At 38.2% G+C, this 22,481-nt stretch overlaps 1 protein-coding gene across 1 annotated transcript in view; it reads left to right on the forward strand.

The window, feature by feature from the left end:
- The first annotated feature begins 949 nt into the window (after positions 1-949).
- The window catches only part of LOC124132568 (bone morphogenetic protein receptor type-1B-like), a 77,748-nt gene continuing 56,216 nt past the window's right edge, over positions 950-22,481 (forward strand). The window contains exon 1 of the mRNA XM_046496533.2: positions 950-1,059. Coding sequence (XP_046352489.1) covers positions 978-1,059 — 82 coding nt within the window. The 5' untranslated portion in view covers positions 950-977. The remainder of the gene's footprint in view (positions 1,060-22,481) is intronic.

The raw sequence follows: 22,481 nt of genomic DNA on the forward strand, positions 1-22,481 counted from the left end.
ACAAAGTTTTTCAGTATCAATTTAACTAGACTGTTTAACAATTGTCGGAATTTCACAATATTTGGATCATTAAACTAGTAAAGAGGATTACATATATATATTTTTTTTGTCACAGTGGAGTACAATGGACATACAAGTAAAAAGTGATATTCATCATCTATATCATGGCTATTACACATTTTGACCTTGGAGTTTTTGTCCCCCCCCCCCCCCCCCCCCCCCCCACACACACACACACACACTCTCTCTCTCTCTCTCTCTCTCTCTCTCTCTCTCTCTCTCTCTCTCTCTCTCTCTCTCTCTCTCTCTCTCTCTCTCTCTCGATGCATAAATCGTGGGATGAACATCGAAATCTTGCCAATGAATTACAGTATTTTGGAATATGAATATATGAAATCCTGATAATTTTTCGAATTAAAAGTATATAATATGTTTTCCGATACATCGGCGTACATGTATAAAGTTGTACTCTTAATTCACGTGTTTGGCAGTACAATCGTCCGGTCAAGGTGTATCTTTGTACGTTACATTCAACTTGACACAATACACACACGATCTCCACTTAGCTGCTTTGTACTTCTGTCATTTGACGAAATAACAAATCCCACATAAATCCCAAGTATATATTTACTTACACACATAATATATAAATACCACGAATATGTGCGCTTGGTGTTTGAAAGTGCACTTACAAATATACTAATTGATTATGAGAATTGATCCGAGCGCTCGACTCTGGAAGTTGAAATTATGGAGGGTACTGCATTCAGCTTAATGCTGTTGGCGTTTAATAATTCCGTTCTTTCTTATTTGAGGGAGCTTTCCGTTTGGTGTCGCAAATAACCTACATCGCTGGTTCTTTCTGCACCAACCGCCGAGGAGGCACTCCACAAGATTTTGTCAGCGGGCGGGCAGTCAATTTGTCGGAACAGCCTTGTGACGTCACGAACTTAGGGGTCAATCTTCTTCACAAAAAGATGGCGGACGTACGGTTGTGGGGTTATAAGATATACAGGATATGTGGAGCGTTAATATTGGTGCTACAGTTGTCATATGTTGGTAAGTAAAGGACTGGACAGTTGTTTTGATGTGTCTGTGCGTAATTTGTACTCGAATATCCCTGTAATCGCGAGAAAACACTGACTAAATGCGTGACCTGTATTCCTTCTCCGAATGTTTACGAAGTGGACGAGTGTGCCATGTCCATTTGATTCGAGACGTGGCCAACAGATTGCAAAGTATTTCCCCCCATTTTCTACAAACAGAATTTTCAATGATGTGTTGAAATGTGTGAGATCGGGTGTTGTCTAGCCAGCCCGGGATATCCGACATGGTTTGTTTTGAGAAACACATGCGGCAAGGAAAGCAGTGACAAAATTGATCAATGAAAAGCATCAGCGCTCACAATTAAAAATCTAGGTTCTATTTGTTTTGATTTCGCAGAAGTTGTATAATTGGTTTGATTTATGGATTTGTATTCCGATAAACCGATGCTTTCTAAATATGAGCGACAATGCCCTTGTTTGTGACTAAATTGTGAGTCTTACAAAAACTTTTCGTCTTGGTGTAAACTTGGCCATTGTTGTAAACGAATCTAGGAAACCCAAGTTTGTTTTACTGTATTTTTATGTCTAAAGAGAGAGAGAGAGAGAGAGCCTAAAAACGGGCCTTATATGATATGTTGTCTGGATTTTCCACTACTTTTTTTTATGGTATATGTATGAGGATTTCAATAACATGACTAGAACTGTTTCTGGTCCCACTGAAGTCATATTATACACTTTTGGAACACATTATTGAACAATATTGAAAAACGCTAGTTCTTATTGATACTATGTTTATAGCCCACAATTAATGGATTGCAATTTTGTTACAATTAATATAACAATGATGATTTCTTTGAATGGTTTTAGAAACAATAATGTATGATGAGTTATCAAAGTAGATGATATTGTGATTTTAATACTATTTATGTATGCTATTTGATTATCTTATCAGTTAATGTCCAGCATCTATCAATGTATGTGGCACCTCATGAGCATGTGAGGGAAGTTTTAAAGTCATGAAAGTTATTCATAGGTTTAACTATTTGATGTAGAAAACTTGTGTGATTATTACATACATTTATGTTCATTATTTGTGTGATTACTACGGATTATGTCAAGTGAGTGTATTCTTCCCTGAAAAATGATCCTATTGTTAACTTGTCATTAACTGTTTTTACACTCCTGTGTCAGTGATTGCCATTTTGTTATGTCATGGCGCAGTGTGTCAGTTTGCATATTGTGATAATGTGATATTTACACCTTGCAAATTACTTGTCATAATCAAATTATTCTACTTGTTATTTGAACCTGTGCCAATTTCAACTGTTCCAGATCATGTTAATTGTGATTGTTAACCAACTGTGATCATTACATTTCATGACAGATTGACTTAGCTAATTTCACATCTGCGTCGTCAATTGCTCATATCCCATAGAGCATGTAAGTGGATCAGTAGATATCTATTGCAGTGACAGGTGCTTGTTATTGACGCTGATGTGACACATGTCATGTGTTGATAGACCTTATCTGTGATTTATTGGAATTCAGTCCGTTGAAAGAATTTGATCACATATTTTATGATTGTTAAGATATCGTTTGTACATCTTGTAAAATGGAAATACTTTTTTCTAAAAAAATAACATGATTGGGTATAATTATATTTTAAATTGTAAGCATAGTCCCATTCCAACATTATGTTTACATGCAAATGATGTGCAAATGTCATTGATGCATGACAATGTTAAGATCTACCGAATACTTGGAGTTGGAGTATCACATTCTATTCAGCATCATGCAAAATAGACTACATAAGATTCTATACTACTCAAAAGAAGTTAAGAACCACTTGATTCTTTCATGTTACTGTAGTTAACCTGTCATGACATGACAGATTAACTACAGTATTATGAAATCATGACATGACAGATTAACTACAGTATTATGAAATCATGACATGACAGATTAACTACAGTAATATGAAATCATAACATGACAGATTAACTATAGTAATATAAAATCATAACATGACAGATTAACTATAGTAATATAAAATCATAACATGACAGATTAACTATAGTAATATAAAATCATAACATGACAGATTAACTACAGTATTATGAAATCATGACATGACAGATTAACTACAGTAATATGAAATCATAACATGACAGATTAACTATAGTAATATAGCAGAATCAGGTGGTTGGCACGACAGATTAACTATAGTTATATGAATGAATTGGATGGTCCCTAACTTGTTTTGAGTGGTATATATCACATGATTGTACTCCTGTCTCTTGATTGTTCTAAATGTACAGCACATGACGTTGGTTGTTTTTCTGTCTGTGAAACAGCTTAGACTTTGAGACAATTCCATTTGATGTCGTTCTTTTGATTTAGTGTTGTCAAAATTAACACAGCCACCTGTTTTCTCTGCCAATTTAATGCCCCAATAGGTGTCAAGTCTAGGAAATCTTCTCCTACAATTTGACATTTGTCCTTAAAATGTTTAGGAAGTGTTAGAATTCATTGCCATTTTGAACATGTTGTATGTTGTGAGAGGTTTCCCTTATGAATCTAAGAGGGTTTTATTGACATGTATGAATCGTAGTGTGTGGTTTAAATAGAGAATCTGTCCGGCCCGTCAGATACTGATACCTAGTGGTAAATTACAGATTATCTTACATGTCAATTTCTTATCACACCTGAGTGGTTTTATCTTACGATGTCACCAGCTGGTAACTGCTCTGTTTTCACGAACACCTGCTATCGCTTTGACTTACCTGCACGGTAAAACATGTTCTCAAGTGCACTGCAATAAGGTATAGACACTGTGTATATAAGACTGTGTATTCTTTGATAATCTTCCTGAGTAATATCCAGTGTGGCCAGTTATTGAATAGGTTTGTTTCATGTCTTGAGTTACCTGCAGTGTTAAAAATGCTCTCTTTTGCATTGCTAAGGAAATTGCATTAATAGTTTTTAATTGAAGGAAATACTGAAAAAAGAGTTGCCATTCACACATAGTGTTGCACTATGATAGGGGTATGGTATTCTTTCATTTCGTATTCATGATACACATGATACTGAGATTATGTACCCTGTGTACTGTGTGTGATAGAGGCTATGGCGGCATATGTTTCTTATGATTTCGACACTGTTACACACTTTCTCAAGTGACAAAATTTATAAGTAACTGAGATATTTTTCAAGAAAATGAATAACTTACTATTTTCAGGTCGACATGCAGGGTCCTCATTTTGAGCTAAGCAGGAGCAAATATAACCCTCAGAGCAAGTTAACTTGGTGCCAAAGCTGGACTAACATATGGTCCCTGAAATTAAGTTGTATAAAACATGTATAAGGCAACCCTCAAGTATTAAGGAACCCTGAAGCCTATATTTCAGCCTAGACCTGAGAATGGGTCAAGTACAGGCAGATAAAGTTGAGAAGGGAATTGGGAGTGGACTGGAAAGGAGGTGTAATGCCATTCATTTGTATAGATGGTTTATAGGGCTGGGATGGGTGACTCGGGTACCTGTGTCGGATGGGTACTGATAAGGACCCAGGTACCCACAGGACTACCCGGACCCGTGGTTATATTGTTTAATGATAAAAATGATCTAGAATTATATGGTCACAGTACAAGTCACTAATGTTCGCATTTCTTTCTGACTATGCACCCATTCCTTCTGACTTTTTATATGTTGAATAAAGATAAAACTTTAGTCGACTTCAGTGTATGCATGACTAGATCATATTAGACGTGTATCTTAATACATTTTGTCCAGGGCTACGGTCAAACTATTCCCAGTCAGACATTTTGTACCCATCTCTTGAGACCTACAGCGGGTTCCTTGGTAGGGTCAGGTCGGGTAATTGGGGGTGGGTACCCGAGGAGTAAACATGGACTCGTCCCAGCCCAAATGGCTTACATATTTGACTTACAAAAACACTTTTGAAATTAGAAATAAATAGAATGACTTTTAATAATTTTTGTTTTTGCCAACTCTGTCCGTGTATCAACTGGGTGCAGTAATAAAAGAACAAGAGATTTTATCACGGCTGTTTGTAAGAAATGGTGCATACCCCGGTAATACATACCGGTATACAATAATATTTATTCTAACCAAAAAAATCAGTTATGTATTTGAATCGTGCCATGTTAAAGTGTTGTTTTTGTTTCATTCATTAGTAGCAGTACTAATAATCTGGAAGTTAAATCAAAAAACATATTTTGGACCACCTACATTGAATTTTAGGCCTTAAATATACTTCCTAGGAACTGAAACTATCTAAAACCAAACGTGATGTTATGACATGAAAGAAGTCATTCCCAGGTAGATTCATCTGGAGTTGGTATTGTAATGGTGTTACACGTTTTTGCAGGGATTTGTCTGGAATTCCAAACTAAATCCCCTTGTTAGTCAATTTGGGGAAAAAAAGCCATTTTGTTCAAAATTTGTTTTTTTTGCAAAATCATATTTTCTACAGTACAGAGATATATTTTAACATTGGATTCATTGCAACAATGAAAGACTCTCGTTTTGGTCAGTGAAATACATGTCACCTCTACCATGCCTACAAAGCCATAACATCAGTTATTATAACTATTACATGAATAGAGGAAGTTTTAATCCAATTTGGGAATTTTTACTGACATTTGCTGTAGACTTATGGCCCGAATATCAGCCTTTAAACAGGTCTAGATAATCCATGAGTTGTTGCTTGAAGTTCAGTAATTTTCATCTGGCTGAGATTATGTTGGAATAGAGCTTGATGGCCTCACATGTCGAGGTAGATGGGTTTTCGTCTGATGTTGTATCAGGCCCTCGGCTTTAACTTCAGTTACACTAATCGTATCATGACAGGGGACTGGATATTGTTACAAGTCTGTTGATGTCAAGTTAAATATTACCTTTACCGATGTACCTGATAGGTTGTCATCATGGCTTCGTGTTTTAACGTGGGGATTCCGGTTTAGAACAGGTATGACTGAATGAAGGAAAAGAATTAGTTTATTGAAGTGGCATGCTTGGTCTTTACAAGCATTGTTGTGCAGTGGTAGAAACTACCATTTTTGTTTTTCTAGTCCTGTTAATGATAACATATAGCAAAACCCTTAAAAATGGCAAATTTCTACTAGTCCTTATGGTACCTTAACTATTGGGCAGTTTTGCATGGACTACATGACTATTGTATTGAGAAATACAATAACAGTAAAACAGGCAAAAGGACTTTTGAGACACCTAAAATAATTGGGTGTTCATTAAAACGAGTCAATATTATTAAAACATAAGAATTGAGATATCTGATCATTAGCATTTAAATGAATCGGGTGGTAAACTCAGTGACTTTGTTGATTGTATGACCTCGTTTCCACGTGGTTCTTGACAGTGTGAGTCATTGCTCATAATATCAATCATTGGATTGTCTGGTCCAGACATGGATATTTACAGACTGCTGTCATATGGCTGGAATATTGCTGTGTAAGGTTTATAAGACAAGGAAATGACAGTGTTTGAAATCACATGAAATTAAAGAATTAGGAATTTTATTATATTTATTGATACATTGATAAACAATACAGATTGAAAAAATGGCATATGAACTAACACGACTAACGCATGGAGTTAGAGAACAAGAGATTAAATTAAGGGAATGAGAGATGTTGTAATCCAGGTGGTGTGTATTCATGGCCATTTCAGGAGGATGAAAATATATGTGACATTTGGTCTGCTATTGTTGGGGATGACAGTGATGGCCTCATTGAATCAGTGTCACGGCTTGAGTCATGTCACACTGATGGTGATGCAGGTTACACATCTCTGTCTGTGTGCTGTGAGTTGGGGAGACACATCTCTCGCCTGGTCAAAAGGTCAGCACCAGAATTTGAATTTTATCGGTGGATTTGGTGGCGTTATCTGAGGTCATGACATCACCAATTACATGGGCAAATCGGAGGATGGTTTCAGTTTCTGTGCCGTGGTACATTTTTAATGCTTGGATGACTTTGATCAATGGTTTCAGTCCCATTTGGCAAACTCTGAGGTGTTGAAATTAGATGTTAATTAAGGGTAGTCTTTAATGCATGTGATGAGTAAGAGAATGTGATCATGAGTGATAGAAGAAAGAATTAGTGGACTTGCATTGCCAACTATTCTTAGACTTGAAAGCTTTGATTGAGTCACCATGACAGCTGAACTATTTTTGGAATATTTTCAGATTTTTAGACACTGGTTTTACGTTTCAGTGAAGTTAAAGTATTTGTCTTCAGCATCAGTGGTATGTGAGAGATGTTTTTTTTATCGCTTTAAATGCAGCATAAGGTGGTGTTTCAGTGGCCCAGTGGGTAATGCGCTTGTTCATCAGATACAAGGGTTTTATGCTGTAGTCCGGTATAAATAAATGTTTTGTTGATACTTGATATTGGCTGCCATGTGATGCCAAGACAAAGTTAATGAAAACAGCAGAACTCCTGTTTGTCCTTCCTTCCCTCTCTCTATCCCTCCTTTGGGGCAAGGGTAGCCTGTGCAGAGTTGCATCCCTTGGGCGTGCTAGAAACTTAGAATTGTGGGTTCGGAACTCAGATTATCATTATGTTTCTTACTTTTGTCAGCAGACTTTTAAAGTCCAGTTTCAACCCTTGCTAAAATAGGCTGGAATTCCTTAGCATGATCGTAGCGCCACCAGTGGTTATTACGAGTTATGTCCCTCCTAAACCTCTCCTATGGACCAATCAGATTCCACCTCTTGTATTACTTACATTTGTTTCAAACAAAATGGCAGGGCCCAGTGAAGACGATCTGATCAATAATCAAGATATATATTGTGATAAAACAGGTCGTACATCGTGAAATGCATCAAATCACATGGGCACCTTGATAAAAAAACATGAACAGATTTGGAAAATATGTGTTGGCAACGAGTTGGCGGTGCACATGCTTTGCAAATCCTGCAATCGACCGAAATCTGCACGAAAGTTTACAAACCGGTTTTCGATTTCGTTGCACGATTTTGATTGGACTATGCATAGACTCGTTAGTACAGCCAAAATGTATCTCCATAATACCAGCCTAGTTCGGCAAGGGTAGAAACTGGACTGTTACAGTCAGTTAACTCTCTTGCCTCTGGAAGATGGCTGAATCATGAACCTGAAGCTGTAGAAGTACTGTATGCACTCAGATTTGATTGATATTTTGAGGGGGGCATTTAGAGTGTGATGATTCTTTCTTCTCAAACCATGAGTTCCAGAAAGCAGTATATTTGGTTTCTGGCTTTGTCAGCACCATCCCATGCTCATGGGTTACACCAAAGTGGCCCAGTGGTTAATACGCCGCAATTCACTGTGAATAGTTGCATCCCTTGGGTACTCCAGACACCTGTGATCGTGGGTTGAAATGCTGGTTCGCTCGATCATGTTTTCTAAGTTGTCAGCACCATACCCGCACTCCTGGGTTTAATGTGTGATGATTCTCAGAAACCATGACTTTCAGAAAGCAGAATATTTGATGTGATGTGCAAAAACAATAAGAGAAAGAGAACCCTATTGTGCATGTTGTGACTTGTTCATGGCATGGAAATAGAATTATTATGTTTAGAATAATAAATCTTTTACCATGTTTACATCAGTTTGTGAAAAAAGATTTATCATGTTTGAGCTTCATATTCTCAGAGACCACAAGCAAGTATCGATGTAGCATGTTTAATCAAGACAATGGGACTAAACAACAAAAAATAATTTGTCTTTCAAAGATACCAGTAAGATCAGGATGTGATTTTTAGTCATTTAAACTTCAAATTTTATGTATGGTAAGTACCGCAATAAAAACCTGATTCTTTTTCGTTTTGATTTGATTTATTTGGGACACTGTTACTGACATTTTCTATGCTGCACTTAATATATTTAAGAAACCATTATCCTACATAGTGTGTGAGGTGTTTTTTTTAGAAAGATATGATAAATGTGTGTACAGAGGTGCTGAATCAGCATATTGCTTACCTCCTGGCACTGTATTGTTAAAACGAATTGAAAATTGTGTACGTTTGTTGTTTAACGCCACACTCTGGGAGCCATCTTCGAGCTGTATGATGTTGGTCTGAAAAGTTTGAGTCTGGACCAGGCAAACCATTAATTGACTTCACAATTGGGATACAATGACATGCATCAACAGATTCAGTGAGACTGACAACCCGATCCTGTTAGTCTCTTACGAAAAACATGGGTTGCTGAAGCCCAGTTCTAACTGGATCTAATTTTGTAAGCAACAGGGATGCAAATAAGATATGGTTCACCAAATTTTGGCCTAAAATTAAATGTTGGTGCACAGAAAGATAATAATTTTCAACTTCCAGATTATTACTGCTACTAACGAATGAAAAAAATGTAAGTCACACCAGCACAGAAGTACGAGTGTGAAATGTTATTGAAAGATAATTGATTGTCTGGTTTTTTGTTCTAATAAAAAAGATTATTCCTATTATTCACTATTTCTGACAAACAACTGTGATAAAATCTGATGGGTTTTTGCATTTCACCTCATTATGAAACAGTGTGGGCACACAAAAATTGTTTTTCTAATTTAGGAGTTTTTGGGGGGTTGGTCCCATAAACAAAGTAAAAAACAGTTTGAGGGGGTACATAAATTCAAATACTACTGGAACAGACCTAAGTACCCCCTTGGTTTCGAATGTTGCATGGTCTTTGAAGCTGAAACTTTGCATGGAGAATCTCATTATGATATTTCTAATAAGTGCTGACTGAATTTTTAACATGGACTCTACGGCAGCCATATTGGAAATATGTTTGTTTTTTATTATCATGGTTATAAAACCAAACTTATATTTGCAAATACGAAATTTGATATGCAGGAGGTAGGTTGTATTCCAGACAAGATGTTACGATGTTGAGTGCTTTAATCATTTGTCATACAACATGTACAATGTTCGCCATGACATTTCGCCATCTCTGAAACTACAGAGGCTATATATCTTCTGCAACTGCAGCAGTGTTGTAAGCATCCAAAATAAGAACTGCCCACAGAATTCCAATCTGAATTTAAACCTTTTAAACATGCAGGATAAGTATACAAATGTAAAAAATATTGAGATTTCACTAATTTTCATCAACTTCTTGGCCACTTATGACTGAATCATCATAAATGCTGTTATTAATCCCATATTATCTGCTGTGTGCAATTATGTAAGTCCTATGTTGAGTTATGTAAAATATGGTATACCGTATTCAACGTAATAAGCGCCCAGGGCACTTTCAAAATTAGAAATAGGGGGCTCTTATAAGAATATTATTATGTTGAACCAAAAAGAGTTAAAAGAAACTTTTTGTGGTTTATGCTGACAGCCTGAAATGTTTATAAACGACAGATATATTTTTCCAGAATTTACTTGCCCATAATCAAGGGTGCATATACCACTCGAGTGCGTATTATACAGAAATAAATAAGTCTTGTGTACATTGATCAATCGGAAAGGGTGCTTATTGGGATTGTTCACTTGCCAAAATATTAGCAAATATCGCCATGTGCGCTTATTAGAGCAGGGGGTATATACGGTATTTGTAATGTAGATTTCGTACCCTGCCCTTTGCATGCTTTGGGGATGTTTTGTACAATGAAATATCTTGAATCTTGTATGATGTTATAAATATGCAATAAAATATATCTTTGTAAGGGAACGTAACATTAAGTTTGCATACATTTTACTTTTGACCATTTGGTGCCCCTTATTGACTTAATTATATATTATTTAATAATGTTGAAACATAAAAAAATCAGGTTAGTGTCTCGGCCCTATATTTATTCATTACCTGGCAACAAACAAGGTTTTGCCAGGCCTAGTGTGTATACCTGCATGATTGACAAGCCAGGAGGAAAGCGTTTTGTCATTAGCAGGGTGAAAACTTTACCATATTGTGTTGATGGCGGAAGATTTCTACTGTGCTCTGTGTATTTTCCCAGATTTTAACACCATGTGTATGCGAGATAATGGAAAGAAAACCTGTAAAGCTGTTGTACAAGATGGTGGGGAAATGTGGGGGATTGAAATGAACAACTGCAATAACAAACCGGTGAATGATGAGTTAGGCAGAGTGGTGAAACTGACAAGCAAATTAGAGGGGACATTATTCCCACACGGCCTTAATGATCAATTGCATTTTAATGAGCTTGTCAATACCTGACAGCCAAAAGTTGCTTGGTTTCTTGCTGATTATTTTGCATGTGAAATCAGGGGAAGTGAGGAGATATTATGCATGACGCAAGAAAGGTGAAATATTCAATGAGTTCCAGAAGATGCGCCGTAATTGGGAAGAAGTGCATTTGCCCAACGTCCATTACATTCTTTTGTCAAACTTGAGCTGAAATTTGTACGGTTTTATGGCCATAGAGAGCAAATTTAATATCTTGTATGATTTTGTATACAAAATGGAAAAAATGACAGCTTGTTAAATAATTTTTGTTTTTATTAATTTACTGTTTACCATATTTTCTTTCGCAAATCCCTCAGGCATCAGAAGTAAAAACTAAATCTTCCCACTGTTTCCTCCAAACATTGAATTATTATGGAAATTACGACCTCAGCTATGTAGACAGCCTGGGAAGACAGTGTTTTGTGATGTTAGGTGACATGCAAAAGGAATTAATGTACTTGGGGAATTTAAGAAAGAAAGTCTGCATGCTTGATCAGAATATAAATTGGTCAGAGTGTCTTAAACAAGACTTAAATACTCACACTAAGTCAATTTAAAGGACCATGCTGTGTTTTATGAATTTGTATTGTGTTTTGCTATTTTAATCAGGCCAGGCTAGTTACAGATTCATGTCAGAGGATTGCCTAAGCCTGTTTAAATGCAGGCCATGCAAAGTGTCTTTGACAACTGTTTAGCTGGCTGATGCAATGCCTACTGCTATCAGTACAGTTGATTCTGGCCCATGGGCTCCCAGCTTGGTATAGTGTCAGCTTGAGTTGCTGATCTGTATGACTGACAGGTTATTGTGAGTATGAGTGTGGTGGAATCAAGTCAATAAACACACCGAATTAAGCTGCGCGTCTTGCAGTCTGCACTGCCTACCGCTCAGCTGGTCCTAGCAGTGGACGCTATGAGGTGCTCAGAGCACGACTAGACGTGCTAGATTAACACCAGTGATTGTAGCATTATGGCTTGATACACATATACCATCTTGCGTGATTTCTTGAAGTATTGGGAGATATCGGGCTTGCTTCACACTCAGCTTGCTAGACACTGCTTCTGGGATAGTTGAGAGATGGAGTGAGGCTTAAAGGAGCACACCCAGTGGTGTGAGAAAGAAGGGCTTTATTGTATGGAGGTATTGGGCTGATTTTTATGGAGAATTTGCAAGCAGTTAGTGAGTTCAGTTTCTCTTATCATGCTTAGTGTGATCTACATCAACGTTGCTGTATTACCTGCGAAGATCCGTGTAAGAAGACAACAAAAGGCGACTATGCTTGTCATACAATTTTACTAACGGGATCGGGCGGTCAGGCTCACTGACGTGGTGGATGCATGTCATGGTATCACTGGATTGTGTGGTCCAGACTCGATTATTTACAGACCGCCGTCATATAGCTGAAAAATTGCTGAGTGCGGCGTTAAACAACAAACAAACAAACAATGTGACCTGCAATGCTGTTCACTCATAAGCTCCCTCTTGCAGAGATAATCAGGTTTAAGGTTTAAGTGGCACTGTGGTCAAAGGTGCAGAGAGCTGACACTTTTTTTCAGTTTTTGATTTATGGATCCAAGTGTTTGGAGCCCAAAATAATGAACACAGCAATCATCAATAACATAAAATAAATAATTTGTATTTATTTTGTATCTGTCTGACCGCTCTATCTTTCAAGAATTGGAAAAGAGGATAATACTCCAAAAAGTAATAAAAAAATAATTTAAATTACATTAGATCAAGTGTGTTGAATGTGGTCTCGGGCCACTTCAAACACCTTCAAAGAACATCGCTTCATAGTAAATATTTTGCATTTTATCCTGAATTAGCATATAATTTTTCATGTTAACTGGATTTAGCCAAAACAAAATTATGCCAAAGAAAATATTAGCCACAAAAACAGAACCTAAAATCTCAAATGTTTGGCCGATTTGTTGGGAGATGTCTATGGTAATTTTTTGATACTGGTATTACTTCAGTCAGTCATAACATACATGTTCCAGGGAGGTGGTTGAAGTAAGCCCACCCTGAGACCAGGGTGATTACAGCGGGGATGGAGGAAGAGGGAGATGGGTGGTTTAGAAGGAAGAGGTTGATGTGAGGTGCATGAGGGTTTTAGAATGGCTCCACTGTGATTACAGTGGGGATGGAGGAAGAGGGAGATGGGTGGTTTAGAAGGAAGAGGTGGATGTGAGGTGCATGAGGGTTTTAGAATGGCTCCACTGTGATTACAGTGGGGATGGAGGGAGATGGGTGGTTTAGAAGGAAGAGGTAGGTGTGAGGTGCATGAGGGTTTTAGAGTGGCTTCACTGTGATTACAGCGGGGATGGAGGAAGAGGGAGATGGGTGCTTTGGAAGGAAGAGGTGGATGTGAGGTGCATGAGGGTTTTAGAATGGCTCCACTGTGATTACAGTGGGGATGGAGGGAGATGGGTGGTTAAGAAGGAAGAGGTGGATGTGAGGTGCATGAGGGTTTTAGAGTGGCTCCACTGTGATTACAGTGGGGATGGAGGAAGAGGGAGATGGGTGGTTTAGAAGGAAGAGGTGGATGTGAGGTGCATGAGGGTTTTAGAATGGCTCCGCTTGGGCTAGCATGTGATTACAGTGGGGAGGATGTTGATTGATCAGCTGGCTGGCTGTGGAAGGGACAATCATCAATCGTCATGGCTTCTTGATTAACAAGTCAAATAGGAAATGAATGTGAACAATTCGAAGATCTTTGACTTTGTCTTGTTTGGTTTGACATGCACAAAAATTTTGTAAAAATTTCTATGGCTTTGACCTTCGGTCATGATTGGATATGATGATCATGATAACTTACTGCAGGAGTTGTAGTCTGTGTTTGATGTCTAACTCTGCTAAGGACCTTTTGATTTGAAGAGATGGGGTCCAAATTGTTTTTAGGTTCAAATTGGATGTAACTAGACAGAACCTCATCCTTGTGATCACTTTATACCAAAGTACCAAACCTGAATTCACCATGACATTGTCAACACATGTCCTCTGTAAATGTCATCTCAGGCTGAAAGTGGCGTGGGGTCAGTTGTCAGTTCACAAGTAAGCTTCTGGTGTGATCACCATTAGCAGTGACAACGGTGCCATAAACCTGTCATCAAGGATCACTGAAGGGGTCTTGTCATGTGCAGTCATGCCTCCCCTCACCATTACACTCCCACCACTGATTGGAGAACATTGAACTCACGCGGCAGCGTAACGTTATATCTGACGTCGATAAACACGCTGATGGCAACCACTGTTTTCAAGATAACCTTGACTCACCTGTTAAGAGGACTAACCTCCGGTCCTGTAAACTTACCTTAAGATGTTGTCTTGACCATGCCAGAAGTGCAGTTCTTGTGATGTGACGTTATTCATGAATATCCTGAGGTCGTCAGTCCCTGGTGTTGCCAGTCTGTTGGTACCGAATGGTGTTACGATAACCCCATACACCTAGAGCAAAGTTCAGCTTTCGGCATTTAAGTTTCACGCAACCGCTTATTTTCAGATAGGCGTGGCATAACGTTTACGACGTTTGGCCGTCAGTAAAGTTGCTTTTCACAGTTAAAACACTTCAACAATTCACTCTGTGTTTAAATTGACTCATTCCAACGTGTATTGTGAATGTGTGACGAATCATGTGTTTCTTACACATGGGATTTTATGCATGCAATGACCGGTTACACGTGTAACTACAGGGTCATCGTGGGTAATCATGACAAAGTGTTTGTACATGTCATTATCATGCATGATTCTGAAAAACCCTCAGCGATTTTATTTTAGTGTGATATGTTATGGTGCACATGAATTTTTTTGCCCATATTCATCATTGTCTGAATCGTACCCTGCCATGCCGAACACTTCTATACACTGCTGTCCACATAAGGTCTGCACATGCTTTTGCGTTCTTGTACGATAAGACCTCCAGTACTTTTGCTCAGACTCTAAAACATTCATGTGTCCAGTTCTTATCAGTGTTCGGTGACGAGAACACTCTCCAATATCTGTGCACGTGCATTAAGTTTGAGTTATGTATGGTCCTCAAACTAATCATGACTTTTTGGGCTGTATCCTACATGTATAGTCATCCGAACAATGCAGGATCAGTATTTATGTATTGTTTTTTAAATCCTTTTTATTATTAATGACCAATTGACATAGTTCAGAATATAATTAGTTGTGTTTAGTTTCTCATTTCAAAACTTGATTCTTTTTAAGATGTTTTAGTTTTCAATTCTTAACAGAAATTAAAAAAACCTTCTGCATACAATGTTGATTTGCTGCCTTTCCCCACTTTCTTTTGGTAGTATTTTTAACATGTATCATATGTAGAGTGTGCTCACTGATTTCCCAGATGACAGCAGAGTGAAGAAATTGATGAACGCTTTTGTAGTTGTCAACAACAAGGTTAAGTCACAAGGCTTGATGTAGATAATAGGAGCATGATAAATCATGACCTTTATGTTTTCTCCCTAATATGTGATGTATAGCTCAGTGAAGGATTTCTGAGGATTTTCTTCATATACTGAGAGTGTTGGAATATAAGACCTTCAGCGAGGAACTTTAACATTTCTTCCTTTCCTGAGAGATAGATAATCCATTTTTTTCTGAAGGGGTTGTCATTATGAGGAGGAAACTTATAAACCATATGTTACCTGATCGCCTAAAAGAGAATTCAGCAAAGCCAAGGTACAATGATCATGGATTACCAATGACATCAACAACTGTCAATGTACAAGGAAAAGCAGTGATGAAACACTGCCACCAAACATTTCAAGAAATCACCAACGACTTGAATTTCCAATCCGTGAACAGTAGAGGCTATGGGATTGCTCAGACCATATGTTCAACTCTTCATGTCCATCGGCTCTTGACCACACCTTCATCATATCCATTGGCTCTTGACCAGACGTTCTTCATGTCCATCGGCTCTTGACCAGACCTTCATCATGTCCATCGGCTCTTGACCACACCTTCATTATGTCCATCGGCTCTTGACCAGACCTTCATGTCCATCGGCTCTTGACCAGACCTTCATCATATCCATTGGCTCTTGACCAGACCTTCATCATGTCCATCGGCTCTTGACCAGACCTTCATCATGTCCGTTGGCTCTTGACCAGGCCTTCTTGTCCATTGGCTCTTGCCCACACCTTCATTATGTCCATCGGCTCTTGACCAGACCTTCATCATATCCGTTGGCTCTTGACCAGGCCTTCTTGTCCATTGGCTCTTGCCCACACCTTCATTATGTCCATCGGCTCTTGACCAGGACCTTCATCATGTCCATTGGCTCTTGACCAGACCTTCATGTCCATTGATTCTTGACCAGACCTGTATTATGTCCATCAGCTCTTGACCAGGACCTTCATCATGTCCATTGGCTCTTGACGAGACCTTCATGTCCATTGGCTCTTGACCAGACCTTCTTGTCCATTGATTCTTGACCAGACCTTCATTATGTCCATCAGCTCTTGACCAGGGCCTTCATCATGTCCCTTGGCTCTTGACCAGACCTTCTTGTCCATTGGCTCTTGACCAGACCTTCATTTCCATTGATTCTTGACCAGATCTTCATTATGTCCATGGACTGTTGACGAGACCTTCATGTCCATCGGCTCTTCACCAGACCATCATCATGTCCATCGGCTCTTGACCAGACTTTTATGTCCATTGGCTCTTGACCAGTGGTTGTATAGCATTTCTTGTCCTTGTTGCCTGGCTGTGAATTCAGGCAGTGTTCAAAAGCACTTTGACTGTCATAGGTAGGTAGGTAGGTAGGTAGGTCGGTGCAACGTACAGGAATTATGATTGTCTACACGCTACAGGGATTTACTTGGGTCTTTCTATGTGCGAGTCTTTGGGATGGCGTGGATTGTCGCCCATAACATCAGTCACTGGATATGTCTTGTCCAGGATGCATGAGGCATGTATGAGATTAGCCAATTATTGCAGGGTTAATCAGAATCCTTCCTTTATCTTATTCTGAATTTTAGCAGAGAGAAGTGTTGTAAAGTCAGTTTCAGTTTGAACAGACACTGCCTAGCTTTGGTGTGAAAACCAGTTGGCATGCTTACGAGAATTGAAATGTTCCTCTTGTGTAAAATAAATTGTATAATTGATCATCATGATCATTCTTTTATAATTAGGTGAATTCATGTTGAAAATTGACGTCCGCTAAATTGCCGATGTAAGTAGGTTATGACGTATTGATTCCTACAGTGAGTTGTTGACCCATTCAAGTGTTTAACCATGCGTTAGCTCAGGTCCATTGACTCCAGGTCAATCCTCTGACTGTTGTTCAACTCCAACTGCTTCCACAGATATCTCAGCAAGCCCCCAGCTGGTTTGACATTCGACCCACAGTGACATTTATTTACGCCATTAGTCAATCAGTTGTGTGGGAATTGGGTTTGTCTAATGATTGTTGGGCTAATTTAAATGGGATCCTTCTTAAGTTAGTCCTGACAAATATGAGTTGTATGACTAAATCGTTACGCTCAACAAAGACTCTATTGTTGCAATTTTCCTCAGTTTTTTCCAGAGGCAAAAAGTTTCTGACAGTTCGTGGTCTGTGAAATAATTTCAAAACTTCTTAGTATCTTGAGTGCAGGGCGACCTGAAGCTGTTATCTCCAAAAATGGAATTTGTCATCCAAAACTGGCTTCACAGGCCATATTGCTTGGGACAAAATTGCACGACAATGCTTTGCAGACCATTGTGACATCATCCATTACCATGACGTCACAATCAAATGGCATTACTTATCTCTCTGCCACTGAAGCTGGTTAGCTGTTCTTTTTTAACTCAATACACTGATTATTTAAGAATTGACTTCAATATTCAATATTTTTTGCGGTTGTGCGGGTATAAAGGTTTAAATCAGTGTGGTCACTTCTGGAAATTTACGGAAAGTGTACACATTGTTCTGTTACCTTTATACTTCCATAAACTATAAAATAGACTGAAGTCAATACTTATGAATTAATAAGTCAACAATAATAACTTCACAGACTGCTTTTTAAGTATTAACACAAAAAATTATTGACGACACAAAATCAGTGACATCATTCAGTGCAATAATGCGACACAAGCCCCACCCATTCCATTATCAGCCAATCAGGAAACAGTAGTCTGGTAGTGGGCGTGGTGTAATTGTTGGGAGTGGGTGGGGGATGTTATGGAAATAATAACCAAAAAGTGTTGCTTGGTTAGCCTATCAAATAAATGCCTTGGAACACTTGAAATTCATTATCACTGTTTACAAACCAAAAACATTGAAAGAATGATTTGGGATGATAATAGAGTCTCACCCTCATGTCTTCCAAGCTCAAATATGTCAAAACACATTGATGAAGTAAAAATATTCTGGGCAAGCCTTAGATATTTATAACTTTATCAACAAGTCTTCATAAACTTGATCTTGGAAGACATAAGTGTGAGATTCTTTATACAAGACGCATCAGCAACAGGTTGATATGTGGGTGTTCATCAAAGATACATCATTGTTTCTGGATAACTGAAACAGTGTCGTAGGCTCATGAATATAAACAAATGGCCCGCAGACTCATAAATAAATATGATTGGTCCCAGGCAATGGAGCAAGCTGGTATGGGTGGTCTTTGTTCTTGGGACGTGAAAAACTATGTAAACTGTGTGAAGAATTCCACTTTTTGTTTGATGCAGATTTAATATTTTGTATGAGAATGTTTTACTGATGCAGTTGGTGCGAGATACATGCATCAATGATTCTTATGGGGATGGCATATATACTACCAAAATGCAAATCCTAGTTCGAATAGGTCTTCAGCAAACCATGCTTGTCACAAGAGATGACTTAAACAGGATCAGGTGCTCAGGCTTGCTGACTTGGTTGATGCATGTCATCGTATCCCAATTGTGTGGATCGATGCTTATGATGTCAATCACAGGATTGTCCAGACTCGATTATTAACAGACCGCCATATTATTATATATATGGCTAGAATGTTGCTGAATATTCATCAAACAACAAACAAACAAACAAAAAGTTAAGGCATGACAGATTAACTGTAGTAATGTGAAAGAATCGAGTAGTTTGAGTTGTATATTTTTTTGCTTGTTTTGTTTCTCTGGAAAACATACAGTTAGGGAAACATTTAATTTTCTTTCTGATCGGGCTGTTTGGAATAATAAATAATAATAGCCCATTTATTAAACACACGACTCCACATCACACAGGATATACTTAAAGTGCATGACATTATTACCCAAGTCAACATATCTGTGTGCATTCCAGTTGCATTCTCAGCTCCACGGGGAATATGCAGCTGAGTAAGTTTAACCTTTCTCAAGAAACTTCAAAGTAATTCTGATGAATATAATAACAAGTTGGTCATGTGTCCCTACTGACTTATTTTATCATGTAACCAAGTACCGGTACACTCTTCAAACCGGTCTTGTGTCGGTTCGCTCATCACGCCTAAGACCCGGGTTCTATTCCCGATATGGGTACATTGTGTGAAGCCCATTACTGATGTCCCCCGCCGTGATATTGCTGGAATAATGCTAAAAATGGCGTAAAACCATACTCACTTACTCACTCAAACCTGTCTTAGCCAATATTTTTCTGGTGCGATAGACGTTGGTTACACTTTCGACTACTGCAATATCATGATATTGTAGTTTTAAATAATATAAGAGAAAGGTTTTGGCAGTGCTCACTTGATCCTAATAATTCTAACAATTGGCAGGTTACTGAAGTATTTGTTTTGAATTGTTGAAGATATCAATAATTGGATTGCATTTAGGAACGGGGAAGTATGAAAAGTGAACTAACATTTGTGGCAATGTTAAAAAATGGGAAGGCAAGCATTGGGTGTTGATCAACAAGGTAAGTGTTAGAGCGCTGTATCTGGGTTGTGTATATGAGTGGAAGCGTAATGACAGCTGAGAAGTCCGAGTCAGACAACATTGTCCCTGTCTGCTTGCTGTAGTTGCTAGTTTACCTCAATAAACAAGTCAGCATTTGTATGCTACTTATCTCTGTTTACTCAGAAGTGAAAAGCTGGGCTATCACTGATGTCTCTAGTATGCATTGCGCTAAGCAGATGCACACCACGTGAATTTGGGTTTGTTTTGACACTCACATGTCAGGTTTCAATTGGGACTGAAGTTTCAAATCAAATTCCTAATTGGTATGATACAGAAGGCAAAATGGAATGTGTAGCAGAGGTAGGACTTTGGAGATTAAGGGAATTCTTTTGTTTGGGTGATTTGCTATTTACACAGGTTGTGGTGAAATGTACGCTGGTTTTAGTGTACTGTGATTGATAACATCAGGGATCAGGGAAGTCATGTACATGATTTTAGTCAGGAGCAACAAGCAACCTGTCTGCCTCGTCAAGGGGCCAGCCAGTTATCACGTAGATCACCCAAGGGAAGAAGCTTTATTTGTTCAGCATCTCGTATTGAGAGTAAACTCGTAAAACACACATCACAAGAAGGGGACATAGATGTCCATGGTTTAGTTTTAGTTAAAATATAAAGCACTACATGGTAAAACTACTTTCAGAGACAGTTCATGAATGAGGAATTTCTGAAGTAATGTTTTAAGTCAATTAATTACATTCAAGTTTATATGCATATTTGATAAATGTCAAATTCCGATATAGCCACAGCAGTTTTATAAAATTCCTAAACACAGCATGCACATATTTCATAAGCAAATTCTGTTGTGCTGTTGTTTCATATTCCTTCAAACCGATATGTGTATTTGTTGCTTGAAAGTTTGAATATATCCAAATGATGGTCAACCATCCAAAGATAATTTCAAAAGACACTTGAATGAGGAACCAGACGTAATATAACAGTCCTTCAACCAACAGTCCAACAAAAAAGCTTCAAAGGGGAACACCGGTCGTGTAATTTTTCCTGTCCAATTTTGTCGAACATCGCCCCATGTTTGCAGCCAGTAATCCCACCAGCCAAAGGTGGGCCGCCAGTCACTGGCATGGTTGCCGTTACAAGCCTGGTGACAATCGAGCATTGTGTTTTGACAGTGTTGTCACATGTAAACTGTCGCCCAACTGATCGCCAAGTTGCATGGTGGTGCAATATTATCAGACTTGTGTGTTTTCGGAATGTCAACCCCCATCCCAGATGGTTCAGGTCAAAAGAAATCCGTTCTCAATGTTGATGTTTGAAGGGGCCCAGGTTTGCTTGCAGTGCTATCATTTTCTCATGCTTGAAATATTTTAAATATTTTGTATACGCCTGTAGCTAACTTTTTTGGCTGTAAATGTATTAATGTTTGGTATTATTTTATGTTAAGGGATATGTTTTCCACATGTGAAATCTATTTTTATACATACGACTGTATATTTCTTTCACCCTCAATGTTGTTGCGTTGTGTTTTTATGACTGACAGTTTAAAGATTGGGAAACATTGCCAAACATTTGGTTGTCGGAAAAAATAACAAACAGAGGACCAGAAACTGAAAGCTTTTTAAACACATTGAAGTGGGGTAAGAAAAACGTCTTGGTGAGATGTGGGCACAGCATTCATTCAAGCAAGAATCGAGACGACTTGACGGATTGTTAGGGATATTATTCATGGTTATAAATTTGTTTTTGACGTTTATGGTATTAAACTATTTCACACTTTTGATTAATGTTGTTGACATTAGAAGGATGATTTATTAAGTTGCCTATTTCTTAGGCTGCCCGTGGATCAATGTTTTAGTTGTTATAGCAAAGGCTATACTTTGTTCCTATGTATATCAGGTTTTCATATATACAGGGCTCAATCTAGAAATTTTCTGACATGGGTCTTTTATCAGAAAATTTTAAATTTTTCCAGAGGTACACCCACCCTTTGCCATATATAGCACAATGTTAGATTGCCCCATAGTCTTTGAAAATGTGGCCTTTTTTCAAATTTAGGGGTTTAATGCTGGCTCAGCAGTATTCCAGCTGTATGACGGCAGTCTGTTAATAATCGAGTCTGGACCAGACATTCCTATGATTAACATCATGAGCATCCATCTACACAATTGGGATACGATGACATGTATCAACCAAGTCAGCAAGCCTGACCACCCGATCCCATTAGTCGTATTATGAAGTTAGTAGGGAGCACTAAGGTGAGGGGAATAAGCTTTCAATATATATTGATTTCATGGTGAATATTGGATGAATACACAGATGACTATGTGAAAGTGTTTGGTGAATTATGGGGAAATATATGAATATATGA

This window comes from Haliotis rufescens, unplaced genomic scaffold (assembly GCF_023055435.1).
Source record: "Haliotis rufescens isolate VD_foot unplaced genomic scaffold, xgHalRufe1.0.p SCAF_11, whole genome shotgun sequence".
NCBI classification, from domain to species: Eukaryota; Metazoa; Mollusca; class Gastropoda; order Lepetellida; family Haliotidae; genus Haliotis; species Haliotis rufescens.